The sequence below is a fragment of the Globicephala melas genome, chromosome 16 (assembly GCF_963455315.2).
Source record: "Globicephala melas chromosome 16, mGloMel1.2, whole genome shotgun sequence".
NCBI lineage: Eukaryota > Metazoa > Chordata > Mammalia > Artiodactyla > Delphinidae > Globicephala > Globicephala melas.
In genome coordinates this window covers 11,215,422-11,239,271 of record NC_083329.1, presented here as the reverse complement: position 1 = coordinate 11,239,271, position 23,850 = coordinate 11,215,422, and the positions used below count along the sequence as shown (strand labels likewise).

General features: G+C 38.4%; 1 protein-coding gene across 4 annotated transcripts in view; it reads left to right on the top strand.

The window, feature by feature from the left end:
- The window catches only part of INPP5F (inositol polyphosphate-5-phosphatase F), a 92,426-nt gene that overhangs the window by 19,733 nt on the left and 48,843 nt on the right, over positions 1-23,850 (top strand). For 2 of the 4 annotated variants that reach the window (XM_060286670.2, XM_060286668.2), the window contains exons 3-4: positions 19,838-19,879; positions 20,205-20,341. The exons of 1 other annotated variant lie outside the window; for it this stretch is intronic. In XM_060286670.2, the coding sequence (XP_060142653.1) occupies positions 19,838-19,879; positions 20,205-20,341 (179 nt within the window). The remainder of the gene's footprint in view (positions 1-19,837; positions 19,880-20,204; positions 20,342-23,850) is intronic. One more of the 4 variants, XM_030839396.3, reaches the window with a different exon arrangement.

The window sequence follows — 23,850 nt, the reverse complement described above, 5'->3', positions numbered from 1 at the left end:
GTAATGGCTTTGATTCCTTTACCTTAATTTTGGGTCTGCCCAAAGTGGGTATATTTCCATATAAGTGAAACAAAAATACAAGCATACCTCATTTTATTGTCCTTTGCAGATATTGCGTTTTTTTACAAATTGAAGGTTTATGGCAACCTGGCATCAAACAAATATATTGGTGCCGTTTTTCCAGCAGCATTTGCTCACTTCATGTCTCTGTGTCACATTTAGGTAATTCTTGCAATATTTCAAACTTTATATTTGTTATGGTGATCTGTGATAAGTGATCTTTGTTACTACTACAACTCACTGAAGGCTCAGATGATGGTTAACAGTTTTTAGCAAGAAAGTATTTTATTGTTTTTTGCTTGTTTGTTTGTTTTGGCTGTGCCATGCGGCATGTGGTACCTTAGTTCCCCCACCAGGGATCAAACCTGCGCCCCCTGCAGTGGAAGCATAGAGTCTTAACCACTGGACTGCCAGGGAAGTCCCAATAAAGTTTTTTTTTTAATTGAAATATAGTTGATTTACAGTGTTGTGTTACTTTCTGGTGTACAGCAAAGTGATTCAGTTATGCATGTATGTATTTATTCTTTTTCATATTCTTTTCCATTGTGGTTTATTACAGGATATTGAATATAATTCTCTGTGCTATACAGTAGGACCTTGTTGATTATCTATTTTATATATAGTAGTTTGTATCTGCTAATCCCAAACTCCTAATTTATCCCTCCCCTCCCCCTTTCCCTTTGGTAACCATAAGTTTGTTTTCTATGTCTGTGAGTCTTTCTCTGTTTCATAAATAAGTTTTTTTTTTTTTTCCGGCCACGCCACGCAACTTGCAGGATCTTAGTTCTCTGACCAGGAATTGAACCTGGGACCTGGCAGTGAAAGCGCCGAGTCCTAACCACGGGACCACCAGGGAATTCCCTTGTGTCATATTTTAGATTCCACATATAAGTGATATCATATGGTATTTGTCTTTCTCTTTCTGACTTACTTCACTTAGTATGATAATCTCTAGGTCCGTCCATGTTGCTGCAAATGGCATTATTTCATTCTTTTTTTACGGATGAGTAATATTCCATTGTATTGATTTTTTTTTTAAAAAAAATATATAATCATATATGTATATACGTATCACATCTTCATTATCCATTCATCTGTTCATGGACATTTAGGTTGTTTCCATGTCTTGGTTATTGTAAATAGTGCTGCTATGAACATTGGGGTGCATGTATCTTTTTGAATTATAGTTTTCTCCAAATATATGCCCAGGAGTGGGATTTCTGGATCATGTGGCAACTCTAGTTTTTTAGGGAACCTCCATACTGTTTTCCATAGTGACTGCACCAATTTACATTCCCACCAACAGCATAGGACGGTTCCCTTTTTTCCACACCCTCTCCAACGTTTGCTATTTGTAGACTTTTTAATGATGGCCATTCTGACCAGTGTGAGGTGGTACCTCATTGTAGTTTTGATTTTCATTTCTCTAATAATTAGCGATGATGAGCATCTTTTCATGTATCTGTTGGCCGTCTGTTTGTCTTCTTTGGAGAAATGTCTACTTAGGTCTTTTGCCCATTTTTTGATTGGGTTGTTTGTTCTTTTGTCATTGAGTTGTATGAGCTGTTTGTATATTTTGGAAATTAAGCGCTTGTCAGTCACATGGTTTGCAAAGATTTTCTCCTAGTCTGTAGATTGTCTGTTTGTTTGTTTTTGGTTTCCTTTGCTGTGCAAAAGCTTATAGGTTTGGATTAGGTCCCATTTGTTTCTTTTTGCTTTTATTTCTATTGCCTTGGGAGACTGACCTAAGAAAACATTGGTACTATTTATTTCAGAATGCTTTGCCTGTGTTCTCTTGTAGGAGTTTTATGGTGTTATGTCTTATATTTAAGTCTTTAAGCCATTTTGAGTTTATTTTTGTGCATGGTGTGAGGGAGTGTTCTAACTTCATTGATTTATGTGGGCTGTTCAGCTTTCCCAACACCACTTGCTGAAGAGACTGTCTTTTCTCCGCTGTATATTCAGCAAGCAAGTTTTTTTTTTTTTTGCGGTACGCGGGCCTCTCACTGTTGTGGCCTCTCCAATTGCGGAGCACAGGCTCCGAACGCGCAGGCTCAGCGGCCATGGCTCACGGGCCCAGCCACTCGGCGTCATGTGGGATCTTCCCGGACCGGGGCACGAACCCGTGTCCCCAGCATCAGCAGGCGGACTCTCAACCACTGCGCCACCAGGGAAGCCCAGAAAGTATTTTTAATTAAGGTATGTACATTTTTTAGACATAATGCCAGTCCACTTAATAGACTACAGTTTAGTGTAAACAACTGTACACTGGGAGACCCAAAAATGTTGTGTGACTCATTTTATTTGCTTTATTGCAGTGGTCTGGAACTGAATCCACAGTATCTCCAAGGGATGCCCAAAAAGCTTTAGAGAAAGGGAGGCATAATATTAAAATCCTTTCTTCCTCTTAAAAAAAACCCCACAAGCTATTAAATGCCTATTTTTAGGAATTGTATCAGAAACTGTGCTAGTCGGTGCAATACAATAATGAGCAATAACTGACCTGTTCCCACCATGAGCGGAGCTTATGGTTTAAGAGGGAAGTTAGACATTAGTGAGTAATCCTTGAAATAAATGTATAATTATTTGTGAATTGTGTTAGGTGCTCTGACAGAAAGATACACCAACCACACTGATTTTGAGGGAGAGGACAGTAAGAACAAGGCTGGAGAGGTAGGCAGGTGTCAGACCGGGACTGGTTGGCTTTGGGTTAGCTGTCCATTCCTAATATAGTCAACTCTGGCCAGGGAGGAGTATGGGTCTGTTAGTACACAGTGCAGTCCTTTCCGGGAGCTGTATCCAGGGCGGGCAAATTCATGGAAGCTCTAGATCATTCACTAAGCCCTCCATTTGAAGAACAGGCACCTGTGCTGAGTTCAGAGGGAATTTTGTTTGTAAGAAGGTAGGTGTTACGTAGGCAGGTCCCAAAAAGTCATGAAAAGGACTGAATGAAATATTTTAAGCACTAAATTTAAATATCTGTTTTTCCTTTGGTAGCAATTTTAATGTGAGTTAAGAGCTATAGGAAGCTTTGCTGTTATTGCTGTGTTATTGGGAGTGTAGCTACCTCTGTAGTGTGCTTTTAAAAATGCTTTAAAAATAAAATTACTGAGCGTTTGGAAGCTAGGTAATTTCTGGATGATATAAAGCACAAATTGCCGGAGACAGTCTAATATTCTTTTGCTAATTCTTGTGGTTATTTTCTGAAATGTGTCATCTATTTTATAGACACGAAAAGCTATTTATCACGGATATGCAGCTTGCTGAAAAACAAGCTGCATTTATCTACCACCTAGATTAAGGAATGAAACATGACGAATGTCTTTGGAGCCCTCACTGCCTTTCTCCAAGTATATCCTCTCCTGCCTTCTTCCCTTCAAGAGAGTCTGTGATTTTGAATATTGTACTTATTCGTCCCTTGATTTTCATTATTGCTGTTGTTACACACATATCCCTCGACAATATGTTGCTGAGCCTTGTGTTTGGGGAATTTTATATAAATGATATTAAGCTGTTTGTGTTCTTCCACTTCTCTCCACTCCCACAACTTGATGCTTTGTGATTTATCCACGTTGATATAGGAAACTTTAGTTCCTTATTTTCACTATTGCATGAATATATCATAATTTGTCCTTTTTTCTGTCATTGGGTAATTTTTGTCATTGTTGTTTGTTTTTTTGCCATTAGAAATAATACCACTGCGAGCATTATTGTACGTTCTGTCTTTGGTAGTTTTAAAATTCTTTCAATACAAAGGAGAAAAGCATTAGACATTGTGTAACATGCTAAGTATTTTAGTCACACTCTCCTACCTGTCCACATTTACATACGTATATCTTTAATTCATTTATATGCTGACAGGATAATTTCACAGTTGAATGTTCTGAGCTAAAATTCATTTTCTATTGTTTAAGTGAAGCTTATGAAACTTTGGAGTTATTTTTCTCCAATTTCAGTTATATCTTGAAACAGTGAATAAATCACTGACATGAGTCAAGAGACCTGAATTCAGGCTGTATTTATTAGCTTTCAGATATAGGAGAAGTTACATAACATCTGTTTCATCTGTTGCTGTGTAAAAGCTGTCCCAAAAGTTAACGCCTTAAAACAACAACGTATAATAGCTCACGATTCTATGGGTCAGCCACGCGGCTCTTCTGCCCTTTTCTTCTGTTGGCTGGGGTCATCCATGTGGCAACATTCAGCTGGGGGTTTGCCTGGGGGCATCTCAGTTTTCCTTCATGTGGCATCTCTGTCCACGTGTCTCATCTCACAAGGCCTCTCCTTGGGGCCTGTCTCTCCTGGATACCTTAGCATCCTTTCAGGGTGCTAAGACGACAAGTTCCAATGTATAAGGGCTTATCAAGCCTCTGCTTGGGTCACTGAGCTTGCTAATATCCCATTGGTCTAAGGAGGTCACACATCCAAACATAGAACTAACGTGGGAAGGGGCTTCACAAGGGTTTCCATCCCAGGAGGCTGGTTCATTGGGGGCCACAATGCCCCAGAGCCTCTACTTTATAAACTGTAAAACAAGAGTAAAACTAACTGCCCACTTTTTTTCCTTAGGGTATTGTGAATCTCAAATAAGATAATATACCTAAAGGTGCTTAGTAAATTATCACTATTTCATCAATTCTTTGGTTGCAAATACAAACCTATCAGTTTATGCAAACAAATTTTTATTAGGAATTCAAGGGAACAAAACCAAGAAATGGATTTGTTCAGGATCTGAGATTACTTTTGTGGCAGGTGGTATCTGACCACCACTTCCCCCTGTACAGCTCCTACAGTCTTCTCTTCTTTTGGCTGTCTCTGTTTCTGTGTTACATGGGACAGAATTTATGCATTTATGTGGTACTCAAACCAACCTCAGCCCTCAAGCCAACCAACATCTGATGTTCCCTACAACTCCTGGAGACTGACTAGCCATCTAGTTCAGACCCCTACGGAAGAGACTTTTTGGCTTACCTTGAGCCAGGGACCGTCCCTGGTCACAAAGTTCAAACATGCCCACTGCTCTAAGCGGGACAGGCAAGCAAAGCAGGAGGGTTTGTCCTTGGCAGACAACCCAAAGTCATTTCCTACAAGCAATGTACAAATATGTTACTGGCTGATGAGTTTGATGCAGTCAAAGTATGGTCATTAGGAGGTAGCGGAGGTGTGGGCAGTTCCTGTGGTCAGCCCGTTTACATGCACTTTCTCTCCTTGCACCACGTGCCTTTCTTTGGACCAAAAACAAGAAGTTGGTAGGCAGTGTAGATATCTGTTATATAGGATATTTTGGAAGAGGGAAAGGTGGGGAATAGAGTGAACTAGAGAAAAAAATACTAAAAAGAAGTAAAGAAGGGCAGGGAGAGTGTCTCAGTTTTTCACTCTCCTAACCTGTCCCTTTTTTTTTTTTTTTTTCTTTTTTCTTCCTCCTGCCCCATCACTTCTAAGGTTTGGCTGTTAAGAAAGGGTGTGGGGAGGAAGCAAAGGAAAGTTTTTTCTGGGCCCCCTGCTGTTCTTCCCCTCACCCACAAGAGAACTGCAGCCGCACCCTGTGTATCAGTCCACCCCCAGCTCCCACCCCCTGAGCATCCATCTTACTCTTGTCACCTTCTCTTTCTTCATCCTTTGTCCTGGGCATGCCTCGTCTCCTCCCCTCCCTGTGTCCCATTAAAGCTCTTGCTCTGATCACACTACCACCTTGGCCGATGGGCAGTGTGTTCCTGGTATGTGTTGTAACGGAGATAATCACTCCATGTGCATTTTCCTACGGGGGCATCTTACCTTCTGGGGGTAGAAGATGAGGGGAATAAAATGTCTGTACTTAAACTTTTTCTCACTGCTGTTTCCCTCCTACTTAGTCTCTACATATTAATGCACGAATTTTCTTGCCTAGTGAGATGGGAACATAAGTTTACTTGAATAGTTGTCATTGACAGTCTAAAAACGGCGTGGGTGAGCCATGACTGTCATCAAGCTCATGGGATGTAAGCAGTCGTGACTTAGGAACCGTTAGTAGTTGGCTAGGGCTGCTGCAGCAAAGTTCCACAGACTGGGGGGCTTAAATAGAAATTTATTTTCTTGCAGTTCTGGAGGCTTGAAGTCTAAGATCAAGGTTTCATCAGGGTTGATTTCTTCTGAGATCTCTTTCGTTGGCTTGTAGATGGCTGTCTTCTCCTTGTTTCTTCACATCATCTTCACATTGTCTTCTCTCTGTGTAGTGTCTGTCTTCAAATTTCCTCTTATAAGGACACCAGTCGTATTGGATTAGAGCCCTCCCTAATGACCTCATTTAACTTACTTACACCTTTAAAGATCCCACTTTTTAGAATAGGGTCACATTCTGAGGCACTGGGGGTTAGGATTCAAACATATGAATTTTAAGGGAACATAATTCAGCCCTTAACAGGAACCTAACATTCACTGGAAAACTCACTGCAAAAGCATGTCAAAGAGAATTCCCCCCATTGCTTCTGACCCTTTGTTTTACAGTGGAATAGGCCATTCCCCAAATGTCACTGAGTAGGCACTGGCCCCAGCAGTGGACTAACCGTAAGATCACACAGTTGCCTTGGATCAGGTTACTTCATCCAAGCCTCAGTTGCCAACTATAAGACAAAGATGATGACACCTCCTAGATATGTTTATTGTAAGAGTTAATAAAACTTACATGAAGTGCTTAGCATAGCTCCTGTTAATAGTAGGCATTCAATAGATGCTGGCTATTACTAGTTTTTCCTTAGTTTTAAAGGTAACTTAGAGGTGTCACGTATATCACTAGAGAACCACTTAAGTTCTAGCTATACAATTTTGAACAAATTTTAAACTTAGACTTTTTTTTCCAATAATATTAATGTTTACTGAAACTAATGACACTAACATGTCACTAAAAGGTGACATGGTGGGGATTATAAAAAGTAATGTTTTTAGAAGTGAAATATTAGTAGCATTAGTGAAGGTTATATTTTATAATCCATCTGCCCCTTTAGAAAAATGTGTGTTGGAAGAATTTAAAAGTATTATTTGGTTGTGGTATCCTTTGCTGATAATTGCCCTTCCTTTTAGCAAGCTCTGTCCCCAAAATTGTTCTATTAACCCTGGTGCCTAGAAAACAACAATTTAGAACCATTAGCCTTTCTTCAGTTTGGAAGATGTCTTCCCCAGACATATGCAGGCAGGTGGACTTTCAGCCAGGGTCTGATGCAGCCTATTTTTGACAACCTGAAGGTGTCTGACTTTGGTTTGATCACTTGGGATTTATTAAGATGAGGAACAGAAAGTAGAAGGGACATGTAATGTGCTAAATAGATGAAGGAAAAGCAAAGCTTCATGAAAAATCATTGTCTTCTATTCCTTGTAGTGTCCAGGGGGGAGTAAGGATGATAGTCAGACTCTTACCACAGTTGTAATTACACATTAATTTTTTGTTTTCTTCTTTTTCGTTTGTCCTCTTCCACCCATCCTCCTTCCCCAGGGTATAAGCTCCAAGACAGGGGCTATGTGTGTTTTGCTCACTGCTGTGTCCCCCTGTGCAGTGGCTATTCAAAAATATTCAACAAATAGTTATTTAATAAATATTGACGGAGTGCCTATTATGTGCTGGGGGCTGCAGGATGAACAAAATTCAAAGCTTCCAGGAGCATAGAATCGAAGCCAAGAGATAGACATTAATTACCCCATCAGAATTTTATCATTAAACATAAGCTTCTGAAGAAGAAAAATGTAGGATGTTGTGAAGCACATAGCAGAGGGGCCTGACTGGTGGTAGCGGGGGCTCCTGGATGGAAGGCATCCCTGAGGAAGTGATGTCTGAGTTGAGGACTGAAATGTGTTTTCTCAATCACGGGAGTCTTTTTGCACAGCTGCTAACTCTGCCAACGACTACTTTCCTCTCATTCCCCACCCCTCACCTTGGCCCTGTCCAGATTATCATACTAATATTTCAGGCCTCAACCCAAACACCACTTCCTTAGGGATGCCTTCCATCCAGGAGACAGCTGTATCATCACAGAGCCAGGAAGAGATTGCTCGAGGCTGGAGGCTGTAAATGGATTACAAAAACTCTTTAAATTAAAATCTCCAGTAGTCCCCCCCTTATCTGTGGTTTCACTTTCCAAAGTTTCAGTTACCTGCGGTCAGCCATGGTCCGAAAATATTAAATGGAAAATTCCAAACAATTCATAAGTTTTAAATTGCACGCCATCCCGAGCGGTGTGATGAAATCTCACTGTTCTGCTTCCTCCTGCCTGGGATGTGAATCATCCCTTTGTCCAGCTTATCCACACTGTATGCTATCAGCCCATTAGTCACTTAGTCAGTTATCAGATCGACTGTTGAGGTATCACAGTGCTGTGTTCAAGTGATGCTTATTTTACTTAGTAATGATCCCAGTGTTCAAGAAAGAATGTATATATAGGGCTCGGTTCTACCTGTGGGTTCAGGCATCCACTTGGGGTCCTGGAACGTATCCCCGGGGGATACGTGTTTTGAAGACTGAGAAGAGGATAAGCTCGTTAGGGTAAGAAATATCTGAATATAAAATGCAAAAGTATTTTTCCTACAGTATATTCAGAAATAGTTTGAAGAGAGAATTGTCAGGAATCCTGATTAATTTAGCAATAGAGGCTCTTAGGTTAGTAGTAATTAAGTGAATTACTACTCCTAGTATTGAGCAGCTACAGACACAGTTCACTCAAGTCGCTCCCATTCATTCAAGTAGTACACACCATCTGCTGTTTCTTCACTTTTAAAGTGGTGAGGGTATCTCGATCATTAAAATGCTAAAGTGTATTATGAGTATGATTTAAAAAGTTTGAGTTTGGTCCGTGGCTGTCAGTGGAGACCTTGCTATGACACTCAAAGACATGAAATATTTTTATACTTTAGTGTTTAATGAATGGAGTGTCACCAGCGTTGCCTTAGTAGTTTCCTAAAAAGCCATTAGAAAACCCCACTGCTCAAGGGCACTGGAGAAAAAGGAAGAGAAGCCTGACAGGGTCCCTGCAGAGCTCTCAGCCTCTGCTGGAGCCCTGCTTCTCAGGCACGGTCTTTAGATAGTGCTTCTGTTTAAATACAAGTTCAATTGTCTGCGTACAGTTGCACTTGAGAGAAGTGGATTGTTTTATTGTCTACTGACAACTCATATAATAAAAACATGTAAGGATTGCGATGATGGTTGTACAACTCTAAATTCTTCAGAATCATTGACTTGTTATACTTAAAATGAGTGAATTTTAAGGTATATGAATTATATCTCAATAAAGCCATTGAAAATATTTAAGTCAGAGAATAGCTTTTGTTGTATCCTGTTGTCATTACTTCTGATTTTAACTTAATTTAAAAATTAAGTAATCTACCTTTTGGTAACAAAGGTGACTTTTTTTCACGTACTAAAGTTGATTTGAAGGAAGTATTTTAAAGAAACAGTGTTATTTGGGACTTCCCTGGTGGCGCAGTGGTTAAGAATCCACCTGCCAATGCAGGGGACACAGGTTCAATCCCTGGTCAGGGAAGATCCCACATGCCGCAGAGCAACTAAGCCCGTGTGCCATGACTGAGCCTGCACTCTAGAGCCCGTGAGCCACAACTACTGAAGCCCACACGCCTAGAGCCTGTGCTCTGCATCAAGAGAAGCCACCACAATGAGAAGTCCACGCACTGCATTGAAGTGTAGCCCCCCGCACCCCGCCGCAACTAGAGAAAGCCCGCGGGCAGCAACGAAAACCCAACTCAGCCAAAAAAAAAAAAAAGAAAGAAACAGTATTATTCATAACATAACATTTCTACCAAATAATCTACAATGTAATTTAAAAACAGTCATTTTATATTCGCTTTTTCATTCATGAGGGTCTCAGAACTCCTTATTTTGGAGGTAAGATTTACATTGGTGACTAGGTTCCTGGTTAATCCTTAAAAGATTCTTTAATTGTAGTTTAGCTGACCTATTCTGTTAATAGCTTTGGGTCTTGGAAGCAGGCAGCTAAGTGGTACAATTGGTTCCTTTCTTTGGCATCTTCTTGTCTCTGGTTTTTGCTTCCCTCTTCCTTTTACTCTCTTCCCAGGTACCTCGGTGCTGAATGACCCTTCCCTCCTCTCTTTGCTCCCCTCAGCCTGCTCCATTACTTTATGCTTCAGAATTTTCCATCACCTCCCTTGTCCCTGATCTGAGCTCCAATCTCCTTGGTGCAGATGGTTCCACCTCCCCGGTAGGAGCAGTACTTGAACTGGACACGTGAAGTTGCCCCATAGTTCTGAGCTCTCTCAAGGGTCATCAGATAAGCATGCTGCCTAGTTCTGAGCGTACCTCTAACTGGCAGATTTTTATATCCTCAGGCAGAGAGAAACTTTAGAGGCAAGCCAACTTGCCTATTCTGTTTCACGATCGTTCCATTTTCTAGTTATAAATGAATTTGTTCTTAAACTCTAGTTGTTTCCCTCAATGATCCCTATGGCAGTGATATTAAAAGTTTTTTTACTCCATAAAGAGAAGAGGCTTGTTAAGGTAAGATTGACTGACTGACTGTATGGGCCAGCTATAAACGTGCTTCCTATATTTATTTCCTCCTTTATATTCTTATTGAACATTTTGAAGTGATTACAATCAAATTATTATCAGGTCTAATTGTGTTTAAGAAAGAAGATCTTGGTTCTTGGCTATCAGGTTTTTTACAGCCGGTAGGCTTGGGTCCCTTCATGCACAGGGGCCAATCACCTCCAACCTTGAAGCATACTTATGTCACCCCCCCAAAGCAGTAATTTATCTTCATGATGCTAAACCTTCATCATAAATAAAAATCCCAATTATATTTAGTATGCCTGGGTTTAATAGGTAGGAAAGTATGTAATATATTAACATTTTAAATAAACGTGTAAGAAAACATCTTAGCACTTTAGGAAGATAAAGATATAGTTATCTGGAAAATGTACTTTTTATTTTTATAATGTTGACTTTTTAAATTTTTATTTTATTTTATTTATTTTTGGCTGTGTTGGGTCTTCATTGCTGTGCACGGGCTTTCTCTAGTTGCAGCGAGCGGGGGCTACTCTTCGTTGTGGTGCGCGGGCTTCTCATTGCGGTGGCTTCTCTTGTTGCAGAGCACGGGCTCGAGGCGCGCGGGCTTCAGTAGTTGTGGCTGGTGGGCTCTAGATCGCAGGCTCAGTAGTTGTGGCACACAGGCTTAGTTGCTCCGCGGCATGTGGGATCTTCCCTGACCAGGGCTCGAACCCGTGTCCCCTGCATTGGCAGGCAGATTCTTAACCACTGTGCCACCAGGGAAGTCCCCACTTTTTGTTTGGCCGCACCATGCAGCTTGTGGGATCTCAGTTCCCCAACCAGGGATTGAACTCATCCCCTCAGCAGTGAAAGCGTGGAGTCCTAACCAGGACTGCCAGGGAACTCCCTGGAAAATGTACTTTTATATAGAAACTCATTTTGCCCATGGATACTCTGTAAGTTAGACTTTTATAGTTTTCTAGGACTATTATAAATAGAAAAGACTTTATATTTTTATGGCGTATAATAGATTATTTCATTTTATGGCAGGTCATTATTAAGGATTTTATTATTAGGATGAATTTAAATTCATAGGTTAAGCTGAAGATGCTTCTGATTCCACCATTTGATACTTTTGAAATGGAGCCTAATAAGTGTACCTCTTGGCCCTAGATGCTGTTCTTATGAGTCATTGTCAGTTTTCTATATACCCAGACTTAGGAAACTTTAGTAGGCAACAGAGCGACCCATCAAGAAACACTGAGTAGTTACTATGCTTGGAAAATGAACAAATTAATAATTGGCTCTTTGGTCACTGAGAGTATTAGAAGCCCAATATGATGTACTTTGAAAAAAATAGCTCTGGTGTGCTGGTACTGTTACTTGTATTTCTACTTAACTGATGTATAATGGTGTACGTTGCTCCCTGAAATATATTCAAAGATGTATAGTGCTCTATTTCCATTAGGAAAAGAAAGCATTTTTCTTAATGTAGTTTTAAAAAATAGAAATAACCTTAAATATAAAGCAAAATATTATATTAAACATACCATGAATCCATATCTTTTAGTAGAAATCTAAATTCATGCATAAGTTTGCATAAAACCTATAGGCTTATGCTCATATTCATTTAAAAGTACTAAATGGCCAATTAATAGCTTATGCAATAGGTATCAATGAAGTAGGTTTTATGTACACATTGGACTGAATTTAAATTCCTACCAAAGATTTGTTTTAAGAAAAAAAGAAAAGCAGGATCCTTCAAATTGGAACATAATTTATCTTGAGATAAGCCGTTAAGACATTACCCAATTATTAGAGTCTCTTAAAATGCATAGTGTGTTAATATATTATATAACGGATCATTTAACGATACTTCGTACATTTTAAAAAATGAGATCAAGAGAAACTAGACAGATTGTTTCTGACAGCAAGAGACTAGCAGTACTTGAAGAGATAATAGCCAAGAATTTTTGAAAACCAACTATAAATACAAGTCACAATGTCAAGAAATACTTTGAACTGCAAGGGAAAAAATACAAAGAAAACCACCCTTAGACACCTTGTAGTAAAACTGATGAAAACTAAAGACAAAGAAAACATCCTAAAGCAGCCAAAGAAAAACCACACATTAACTTCAAGGGCATTCAATCAGCCTTGATAGGAACAATGGAAGCTGGAAGACAGTGGAATGCTGTCTTCAAAGTGCCTGTCTAGAATTTTATACCTTCAAAAATTAAGGAAAAAAAGACATTTTGAGCCAAACAAAGAATTTGTCATCAGCAGTATCTGCACTAAAAGACATACTAAGAATTCTTCAGGTAAAAGGAACATGATTCCAGATGGGAGTGTGGAGTTGTAGGAAGGAGTGAAGGTCAGTGGAAAGAGTAAATGTGTTGGTAAATTTAAATAAAGTTGGCTTTATATGAGGTTTAAAATTAACGCAGAATGAAAACACACAACAATAATAGTAACAATAGTGAGCTAGAAAGGGCTGGTGTTCTAAGGTCCTTTCACTGTCCAGGAACTGGCAAAAATACTAATTTACATTAGGCTTTTGTAAGTTAGGGCTCGTATTATCAGACCCTACAATATAACCACTAATAGCATAATAAAAGATTGTAAAAACCTAATAAAGGGGGAAATGGAATAATAATAATTTTAACACTTAATAATCCAAAAGAAGGCAAGAAAAGAAAGCATGTAGAACAGGTGGGACAAATGGTAAGACGGTAGAATGATTCTTAAGTTTATCAACAATTACATTACATACAAATGGACTTAGTACTCAGTTAAAAAACAAAGCTTTTCATAATGGAAAAACAATAAAATTCATCTACAAGCTGCTTTTAAGACAAATACCTTAGGTATATGTGTATGTATATAGAATGGTCCAAAGTAAAAGGATAGAAAAAAAAGAGAAACCAAGCAAATGCTAACCTACTGAAAAATAATGTGTCTATCCCAATATCAAAACAGACTTTAAGGCAAGAAGCATAAAGAAGATATACATTTCAAAAATAGCAAAAGTTCAAGTCACCAGAAAGATATAGCAATTTTAAATTTGTACACACCTAAGCCTTAAAATATAAAAAGGGCAATGAGTCATTTGCCTTAAACTTATTAGTTAGACTGTCAACTTGAAACAGCAGAGAAACATATGAGTATTCTTATTATCAGCTTGACACAGAAGAAAGGAAAGGTGAGCCAACTATAATCCCCTTTCCTAATTCTCTTTTTTCCTTCTTACCGACACATCTCCATTCTCTGATTCATCTGGTGCAAATGCAGACTCCGAGCATTTATTAGAGGCGTAATCTACAGACGCTCTTCAAGAATTTAAATATTTGTTACTTGAATATTATGTTACAACTTCGGAGTATGTAGTAACCACCTGGGTTATTATTTATTGGCATGCGGATATAATTATAAATTCTATTGTGCTGATTTCGAGTGTTAAGGCAGCAGGGTTCTCTCTGCTTTGTCATTTCCCAGCTTCTCCTGTTGGACACTCCAGGTGACGTGGACCTAGGAGAGGTGAAGGAAGTGCTTTGTCCTCAGGAATATAGCCTGCAGGATTGGGACAAGCTAAAGGAGGAAAACATATGAGAGTCGTTATCAGATCCACCTTCTTTTTTATTTTTGCCTTTGGTTGTAACGTGAATGTTTATAGAGAGACACAGAGAAACTGGAAAGTGTCCAAAAGAGCAGTGAAAACAGAACCTTTGTATGCTACAAAAGTAAATAAATAAGTTTTTTTTTCTCTAAAAGAATTAAGTCTTAAAAAAAAAATCCCATTGAACCAGTTCAAATCAGAACCAGTCTTTGGAAAAGGTGAGCCAGAAGAAAAATATCAGAAAAGCAAAATCATTTTCACGCAAATATTTCATTCACTTCAAGTGTCTGGCCCACAGAATACGTACTGCCTATGTATTTCTATCACTAGGGGCTCTTTTAGTTGAATCTCACTTAACCTGTTTGCCAGATTAACCAACATGCCTTACTGCCTCTGCAGAGTCTGTTGGTAGATGCATTGGATGCTCTGAAGGCTGGGGGAGACTGGGTAGGAAGCCCTCTCCCTTCTGGTGGATCGTGTTTATTTCCAATCCTGTTCATACTTGTTTTACTCGATATTGTAATTACATAGTTAAATAAGCCCATCAACTATGAGTATTGATACAAAAAGAAAGACTTCCTGTTTCTATGAAGGCTAAATTGAATGCTTTGGAAAGACTAGATAAAGCTGTGTTGCATCAAAAGAAAAAAAAATGGTAAATTACCCCACCAAATACTTATTAGGGGCTCATTCTCAAAGAATGTGGGAATTTAGTTCCCCGACCAGGGATCATCGAACCAGTGCCCCATGTAATGGAAGCGCAGAGTCCTAACTACTGGACCACCAGGAAATTCCCTAAATTATGTATGTTTAAAAGGTCATTGTTAAACTCTCAAGTAAGATTAAAAGGACTAATGCCAACAATGGTAACCAATTGCTCTCCTAGTCTCTGCTAGTCTCCTTATATGAGAGAACTCACAAGGTGGGGTTTGGATTAGATTTAAAGAATTGCCATGGAGTGGGGAACAATGGTCAAAGGGAACATTAATTGTATATGTAATGTTTACATTTTTAAACAAATGGAATGTATTCCTTTATTTCCTATCGAATTAACATTAATAAAAATGAAAAGGATCGCTAGACGTTCATTGTTGGATCAAATGCTTATCTTTTCTATATGTCAGTAGGATGGATAGTCATGTTGAGAAATATGTAAGATGCAGTACTTCCTAGAGGTGAGGTCACGAGTAGGGAGAAAAGAGTTTCATCCAATTTTAGGGAAAAAAAAAATTTTTTTTTAAATGAAAATCTTTATCCTGCCATTACTTATCCTCTTTTAACTGAGTCAGTTATTGTATAGGGCAAGCAATTGAATCTTTTCCAGGACTATTGTTTTAGTTTGCCCTAACTGGTCATGCTTTTCAAGATAATCACTTCCTAATCAGTTTTCTTATCTTGCTGGGGAAGTCAGATTTTCCTGTCTGTCTTTTCCTGAAGGAGTCAGGGTTACAAAATTGACCTTTTTTCCCATTGTAAAATGTTTAAAAAGTTGAAAAAATATCTTTATGCTGAAAGACCTTGCTAGACTAAATTACCTTTGCCACATGGTTGTACCGCATATCCAGAGTTCAGTGTGGCAGCTTTAATTGAGCCAAGTTTCTTCTGCTGGTGGGTGATATAAATTAATGCAGTAACCTGCATTTGTGCTTTTAAAAACTTTATTACAAAACTATGCCTGACTGGATACTGGGATTGCTAAACAGTAGTGATGCTATATATCAATACTTTTACATTTTTCTTGGCTTAAAGCACAAACTAGAGAAAATATATTTGGATCATTTAACCCTGTAACTAACATGCTCATTCTTGCCGAACTTCCAGGCTTCTATGTGTTTATTATTGTGTTTTGTTTCACCTAAGGCAAAATAATTACAGGACTACATATTGCTATTTCTCATGAGGTTTTTTGTTTGTTTTGTTTTGTTTTCTAGGGGCAGCCTAGAAATAGTGTCCAATTCAAATTTTTCATTTTCTTTCCATTATGATTTTAATGTTCCTTTGAACACTATTTCAAATACCTGTGTCTCTGTGTTTGACAGGAAATACACTTTTTAGTTTTTTTCATTTATTTATTTATTTATTTATTTATGGCTGCGTTGGGTCCTCATTGCTGAGTGCAGGCTTTCTCTAGTTGCGGTGAGCGGGGGCTACTCTTCCTTGTGGCGCACGGGCTTCTCATTGCGGTGGCTTCTCTTGTTGCGAAGCACGGGTTCTAGGTGCGTGGGCTTCAGTAGTTGTGGCACGCGGGCTCAGTAGTTGTGGCTCACGGGCTCTAGAGTGCAGGCTCAGTGGTTGTGGCACATGGGCTCAGTTGCTCCATGGCATGTGAGAATGTTCTCGGACCAGGGCTCGAACCCGTGTCCCCTGCATTGGCAGGCGGATTCTTAATCACTGCGCCACCAGGGAAGCCCACTTTTTAGTTTTTTACTCTCTGCTGTGGTAGATAAGACTCCTAACAAGTTCTTTTGTTCTTTAGAAGGAGTTTTTTTTTCAAAAATGATTGAGACATAGTTCACACACCATAAAATTCACTCTTAAATTACAATTCAGTGGTGTTTAGTATCATCATAAGGTTGTACAACCATCACCACTATCTAATTCCAGGACATTTTCATCATCCCACCTTACTTAGATTATAACTAGTAAATATCGATTTCCTTATCTATCTTACCCTTAGTTTTTTCATTTTGATCAGTGTGTAAGACTGAAAACAGTAAGACAGGAAACTGTATATTAAAAGACTTATGAGATTTTAACCCAGTGCAATTTGTAGAGCTGGTTGGAAGTCAACTACAAAAAGACATTTTTATTCATGGTCCCCACACTCCCAGCGTCTAAATTATTTCAAAGCAGATTCCAGATGTTTTTCTGCAGATACTTCAGTATGTATTTCAACACTAATTATTGACACACCATGCTTTCCCCCTCTTTATTATCATTTACTAGATGCCCATATTTACATGGGTCTGCATCTGTCTTCTCTGTTCTTTTCTAGTATTCATTTGTCCATTCTTGTACTGGCACCACGTTGTTTTATTTACCATAGGTTTATCATATGTTTTGCTACCTGGTAAACATTAGCTTTTAGTAATAATAACAGGAATTATAAAAATTATTTAGTCCTCATAGATACTCTCTGAAATAGGTGGTTTTATCCCATTCTACAGATGAGAAAACCAAGAATTGGAGCAGTTAAGTATTAAGCTGAAGTACATGACAAATAAATAAGGCAGCTAAAATTTGAGTCTTTCTGACCTCAAAGTCCAGAACACTGAGGCTTCTCTGAAAAGGGAAAGCTACTGTTTACAAAATTTTTTCTCTTTTGTTTGAGATCATTTACATGGTATTTTCTCAGATTTAGTCTTCATTATAATCCCTCAGGCATATTGAACTTAAGTCTGTAATTTTTTTTATAGAAGCACCTCAGTTTTTCAGTTTCTGTGTATGAGTTTAGCTAGCTAAACTCTAAAAATATGCGTATTTTATTTTTGAATGTATTTGAGTTTGTAAGTTGAATTTCAGTATTGACAATACCAATGTTTTTGTGGAAAAAAGCATGCCTTTCGTTTCCCAAGTGAGTCTATGTGTGGGGTAAAACCTCTGTGTTTGAAATTTAGTATTTTTATATTTTTGGTACTATACCATTAGATGGCTTATTGGAAAGACATTTATTACATTTGATTGTGCACATTGTGTTTTTGTCATTGCTGTAATTTCTTAAAATCGCAATTCTTAATGTTAATATGAAAGCAAGAAGGCATAAACTGGGAAGAGGGCTTCCTAATGTTGGCTTGTCTGATCATCTGCCAACACTAAATTGTTCAGTGTAAAATAGAAATTATTCCTGTGAGGTTAAGAGACCTGTGGTAAGAATTTCTTTTTATTCAGCAGACTGTATTAGCATTCAACAGTTTATTATGTATTATGTGCTTTATTTATTTTGTGTTAGGTTTATTGTGTGTTAGGTGCTTGGTAACCTTAATCTGTGCCTGACGTACTTCCCAGCACATGGTAGGTCCTTGGTTAAAGTTTAATGATATTAATGAAATGACCTGCAAAAGCCTTGAAACTTTGGAGTAGATTTCTACCCTATTTTATAAAGAACTATGAAACGTTTCCAAATTGTTGCATTTATGAAATGCTTTAAGCACATCTCCAGAGCACTTTCCCTCAAATGAGAGTTGACTAATATTTGGGGGAAAAATGGGGGAAATTAAAATACTATATATCTTTTAAAAATATTTTTTCATAAGGGGAATATATATCCATCATGCTATTTTTCTATAGTAAGAAATTCCTGAAACACTGTTTCAATTATTTTTATTTTTGGTACTAATTAGGTAGTATTTTTAAAGGGTGTAGAGTCTCATAAAATGAAAAATTGCTTTTGGATGCTGTCTTTCATAGACCATTTCTCAGTTAAATAGAAATCTTTTGTGAGAAGTAGAAATTTGGATTGGAAAGATAACTATTGGGCCTCTAAGTGTTTTCTTTCCTTTCTTTCTTGTAATTATTAAATACTTCTTTCATTTGTTTTACACCCCTCCCCCACTTTCTTCAATATATTTACTTATTTGCTCAGTCCTAGTGTACACATAAAGTAGTTTTGGAATTGCTAACTCATACTCTTCTGAAAAATAATTCACTAACCAGAGTACAATATTGTATACAGTTCTTTTTGTCTTTATCCTTGCAAAATACTGTTTTCCAAAGTTATTTAGATTAGTTTATTTCTTCCTTATCTCCTACATTATGGTTACGTTTTCCATTTGTAACAGAGTTGGGTTACTCTTTGCATTTTGTTTTGGGTTCCCTTCACATTCTGGTTAATTTGAACTACTTGTTTTTTAGGGGATGTGAAACATTACCATGATTCTAAGAGTCAGAACTACGTGAAAGGGTATACTTGGAGAGATGTCATCCCCCTGATCCCTTTTATCCCATTCCTGTTTTCTCTTCCTTCCATGTCATTTCCACCTACTCCTTGTTCAGTAACCAATCTCATTAATTTCTAATTTCTCTTTCCTCTTTTTTTTTGTACAAATGAGCAGATATGTGCATATTTTCTCATCTTTCTTACAGAAAGGGTGGCACACTCTAGATACTCTTTCGTGCTTCGATTTAATACTATATCTTATTATGTAATACCCTTATTGTATATTAATAATATCCAGTTTATCCCCTTAATGTATCGAGGAATCACTTCTTAGCAGTTTACAGAATGCTTTTTTACAGCTGCATAGTACTCTATTGCATAGATGTGCCATAGTTTATTCAGCCATTCTCCTATGTCTGGGCATTCTAGTTGTTTCCAGTATTTTACAGTTGTAAACTGCTGCAATGAATAGATTTGAGTATGTGTACTTTTGTGTTGTTGAGGTGTGTCTTCAAGGTAAATTCACAAGAGTGGGATTGCTAGGTTCAAAGGTAAGTGTGTATGTTTTATTATTAGTTATCACAAAATTTCCCTCCAGAAAAGTTGTGTGCATTTGTATTCCCACCAGCACTAGGAGAGTGCCTGGTTCCCACAGCCTGGCCAGCGAATGTGCTGTCATACTTTTTTATTATCCCCAAGCTGATGGGTGAGAATGGTATTGCAACATTTTAATTTACATCTCCATTGAAAATCTTTTCATACATTTAAGGGTCATTTTTGTATCTTTGTTGTGCTCTAAAAGGTACCAGTCCACGGCCTGTTAGGAACCGGGCCACGCAACAGGGTGAGCGGGGCGGGGAGGAGGGGGGAGCAGGTAAAGCTTCATCTGCTGCTCCCCATCGCTTGCATTACTGCTTGAACCATTGCTCGCGTTGCTACCTGAACCATCCCCCCCACCGCTCACATTACCACCTGAACCACACCCCAACCCGCCTCGGCCGTGGAAAAATTGTCTTCCACGAAACCGGTCCCTGGTGCCTAAAAGGTTGGGGACCGCTGCTTTAAAGGGTTGTATCTTTTGCACACTGTGTTTGATTATTCACCTTCAGCTTGCCGGGACAGTACCACTTTATAGAAGCCAGACATTAAATATGACTTTTCTCTTTCAGATCTACCATGGTGGCTTATTTTAATTCGGCAGAAAGCTTTGGTGGGCAAACTTCCAGGAGACCATGAGGTCTGTAAAGTTACCAAAATTGCTGTGCTATCACTTTCTGAAATGGAACCTCAGGATCTTGAGCTAGAGGTAAGGTAAAGTCTCAGGAAATTTTATGGAAACTTGATATAGATGTAATGGCAACTATGGGGATTTGGTTTAATAGACCAGAATCATAGAGTTTTAGAGCTGGATAATATCTTTAGAGTAATTTAATCCTGTGGTTTTTAAGTCTCACTTTGGTAGTGGAACCTTTGTTTTAAAATCTGTGAAATCCAGTATATAAAATGCATAGAAGCCAGAGCTGCTTTTGTTGAGGTAGTGATAGGAGAAGAGGGGTTCCTTGGGGCCCTGCCTACTTGGCTTCTGCTGGAAGCCACCTTCTGTTTCTAGGGATCCCTAAGACTGCACAGCACAGTTCAAAAACTGGTTTGGGGTAGGGGAAGTCAAGGTGAGATTTAACATTTATTATATCTTTTATCTATATTTCTTGAAATTTCTCTCAGGCTATATTTCTCTTGTAGTTTTTTTTTCATTTCTCATTTTATTGATTTGAGTGCTCTCCCTCTTTTTCTTGATGAGTCTGGCTAATGGTTTATCCATTTTGTTTATCTTCTCAAAGAACCAGCTTTTAGTTTTATTGATCTTTGCTATTGTTTTATTTCTATTTCACTTATTTCTGCTCTGTTCTTTATGATTTCTTTCCTTCTGCTAACTTTTGGTTTTGTTTGTTCTTCTTTCTCTAGTTCCTTTAGGTGTAAGGTTAGATTGTTTATTTGAGATTCTTCTTGTTTCTTGAGGTAGGCTTGTATAGCTCTAAACTTCCCTCTTAGAACTGCTTTTGCTGCATCCCATAGGTTTTGGATCGTTGTGTTTTCATTGTCATTTGTCTCTAGGTATTTTTTGATTTCCTCTTTGATTTCTTCAGTGATCTCTTGGTTATTTAGTAACGTATTGTTTAGCCTCCATGTGTTGGTGTTTTTTATGTTTTTTTCCCTGTAATTCATTTCTAATCTCATAGCGTTGTGGTCAGAAAAGATGCTTGATATGATTTTAGTTCTCTTGAATTTACCGTGGCTTGATTTGTGACCCAAGATGTGATCTATCCTGGAGGATGTTCTGTGTGCAGTTGAGAAGAAAGTGTAATCTGCTGTTTTTGGATGGAAGGTTCTATAAATATCAATTAAATCTGTCTGGTCTGTTGTGTCATTTAAAGCTTGTGTTTCCATATTAATTTTCTGTTTGGATGATCTGTCCATTGGTGTAAGTGAGGTGTTAAAATCCCCCATTATTATTGTGTTACTGTCGATTTCCTCTTTTATAGCTGTTAGCAGTTGCCTTATGTATTGAGGTGCTCCTATGTTGGGTGCATATATATTTATAATTGTTATATCTTCTTGGATTGATCCCTTGATCATTATGTAGTGTCCTTCCTTGTCTCTTGTAACATTCTTTATTTTAAAGTCTATTTTATCTGATATGAGTACTGCTACTCCAGCTTTCTTTTGATTTCCATTTGCATGGAATATCTTTTTCCATCCCCTCACTTTCAGTCTGTATGTGTCCCTAGGTCTGAAGTGGGTCTCTTGTAGACAGCATATAGATGGGTCTTGTTTTTGTATCCATTCAGCCAGTCTATGTCTTTTGGTTGGAGCATTTAATCCATTCACGTTTAAGGTAATTATCGATATGAATGTTCCTATGACCATTTTCTTAATTGTTTTGGGTTTGTTTTTGTAGGTCCTTTTCTTCTCTTCTGCTTCCCACTTAGAGAAGTTCCTTTAGCACTTGTAGAGCTGGTTTGGTGGTGCTGAATTCTTTTAGCTTTTGCTTGTCTGTAAAGCTTTTGATTTCTCCATTGAATCTGAATGAGATCCTTGCTGGGTAGAGTAATCTTGGTTGTAGGTTCTTCCCTTTCATCACTTTAAGTATATCATGCCACTGCCTTCTGGCTTGTAGAGTTTCTGCTGAGAAATCAGCTGTTAACCTTATGGGAGTTCCCTTGTATGTTATGTGTCGTTTTCCCCTTGCTGCTTTCAATAATTTTTCTTTGTCGTTAATTTTTGCCAGTTTGATTACTATGTGTCTCGGCGGGTTTCTCCTTGGGTTTATCCTGTATGGAACTCTCTGCACTTCCTGGACTTGGGTGGCTATTTCCTTTCCCATGTTAGGGAAGTTTTCGACTATAATCTCTTCAAATATTTTCTCGGGTCCTTTCTCTCTCTCTTCTCCTGGGACCCCTATAATGCGAATGTTGTTGCGTTTAATGTTGTCCCAGAGGTCTCTTAGGCTGTCTTCAGTTCTTTTCATTCTTTTTTCTTTATTCTGTTCTACAGCAGTGAATTCCACCATTCTGTCTTGCAGGTCACTTATCCATTCTTCTGCCTCAGTTATTCTGCTATTGACTCCTTCTAGTGTAGTTTTCATTTCAGATATTGTATTGTTCATCTCTGTTTGTTTGTTCTTTAATTCTTCTAGGTCTTTGTTAAACATCTCTTGCATCTTCTCGATCTTTGCCTCCATTCTTTTTCCGAGGTCCTCTATCATCTTCACTATCATTATTCTGAATTCTTTTTTCTGGAAGGTTGCCTATCTCTACTTCATTTAGTTGTTTTTCTGGGGTTTTATCTTTTTCCTTCATCTGGTATATAGCCCTCTGCCTTTTCATCTTGTCTGTCTTTCTGTGAATGTGGTTTTTGTTCCACAGGCTGCAGGATTGTAGTTCTTCTTGCTTCTGCTGTCTGCCCTCTGGTGGATGAGGCTATCTGAGAGGCTTGTGCAGGTTTCCTGATGGGAGGGACTCTTTTTTCTTTTTTTTTTTTTTGAAGAAAGAAAAACCACTGATCTTGTAAGACTTTTTCATTTTCCAAGAGGAAATCAAGCCTTCAAATACAGTGACTTAGGGCCAAGATAATGAGATTGCCCAGGGCCAATGTTTGTCTCCACACTGTGCCTGCCACCGCCTGGCTGAAGTAACCCATGAAAGCATTTGTATCATGCCTGCTGTCAGTGTGGGGATGTGGCATCTAGGGATGTCATCACTCTGTCATAGTCCTAGCCTATTCTGGTCACTGTGTGATGTGCCAGACAGGCCCTGAGGGTTAAATGGATTATCATATTTAATCCTTTGGACTATCCTATAAAGTAGGCACTGTTACAGTCCATGTTGTACAGGTGAAGAAAGAAGGCTTGGAGAGGAGATAATCACACCTGGACTCAGGCCGTTTGGTCCTGTATCACTCTGCTGACCTTGCCTCCCTGTTACCTGAATAGCAGGTAACAGGTAACATAGTTCCCACTACCCCACAGCTCAAATACATGTTTTTCTAAGGTGAGTTGTTAGGAAGAAAGTTTGGGGACAGGGTTAAATTGTTTAAAAAAATAAGTACAGAGATACCTCAGAGACATTGTGGGTTTAATTCCAGACCACTGCAATAAAGCAAATATCATAATAACATGATTCACATGAATCTTTTTGTTTCTCAAGCATATAAAAGTTATGTTTATACTGTGGTCTATTAAGTGTGCAAGGACATTATGCCTAAAAAATAATGTACATACCTTAATTTTAAAATACCATTGCTAGAAAAATGCTAACC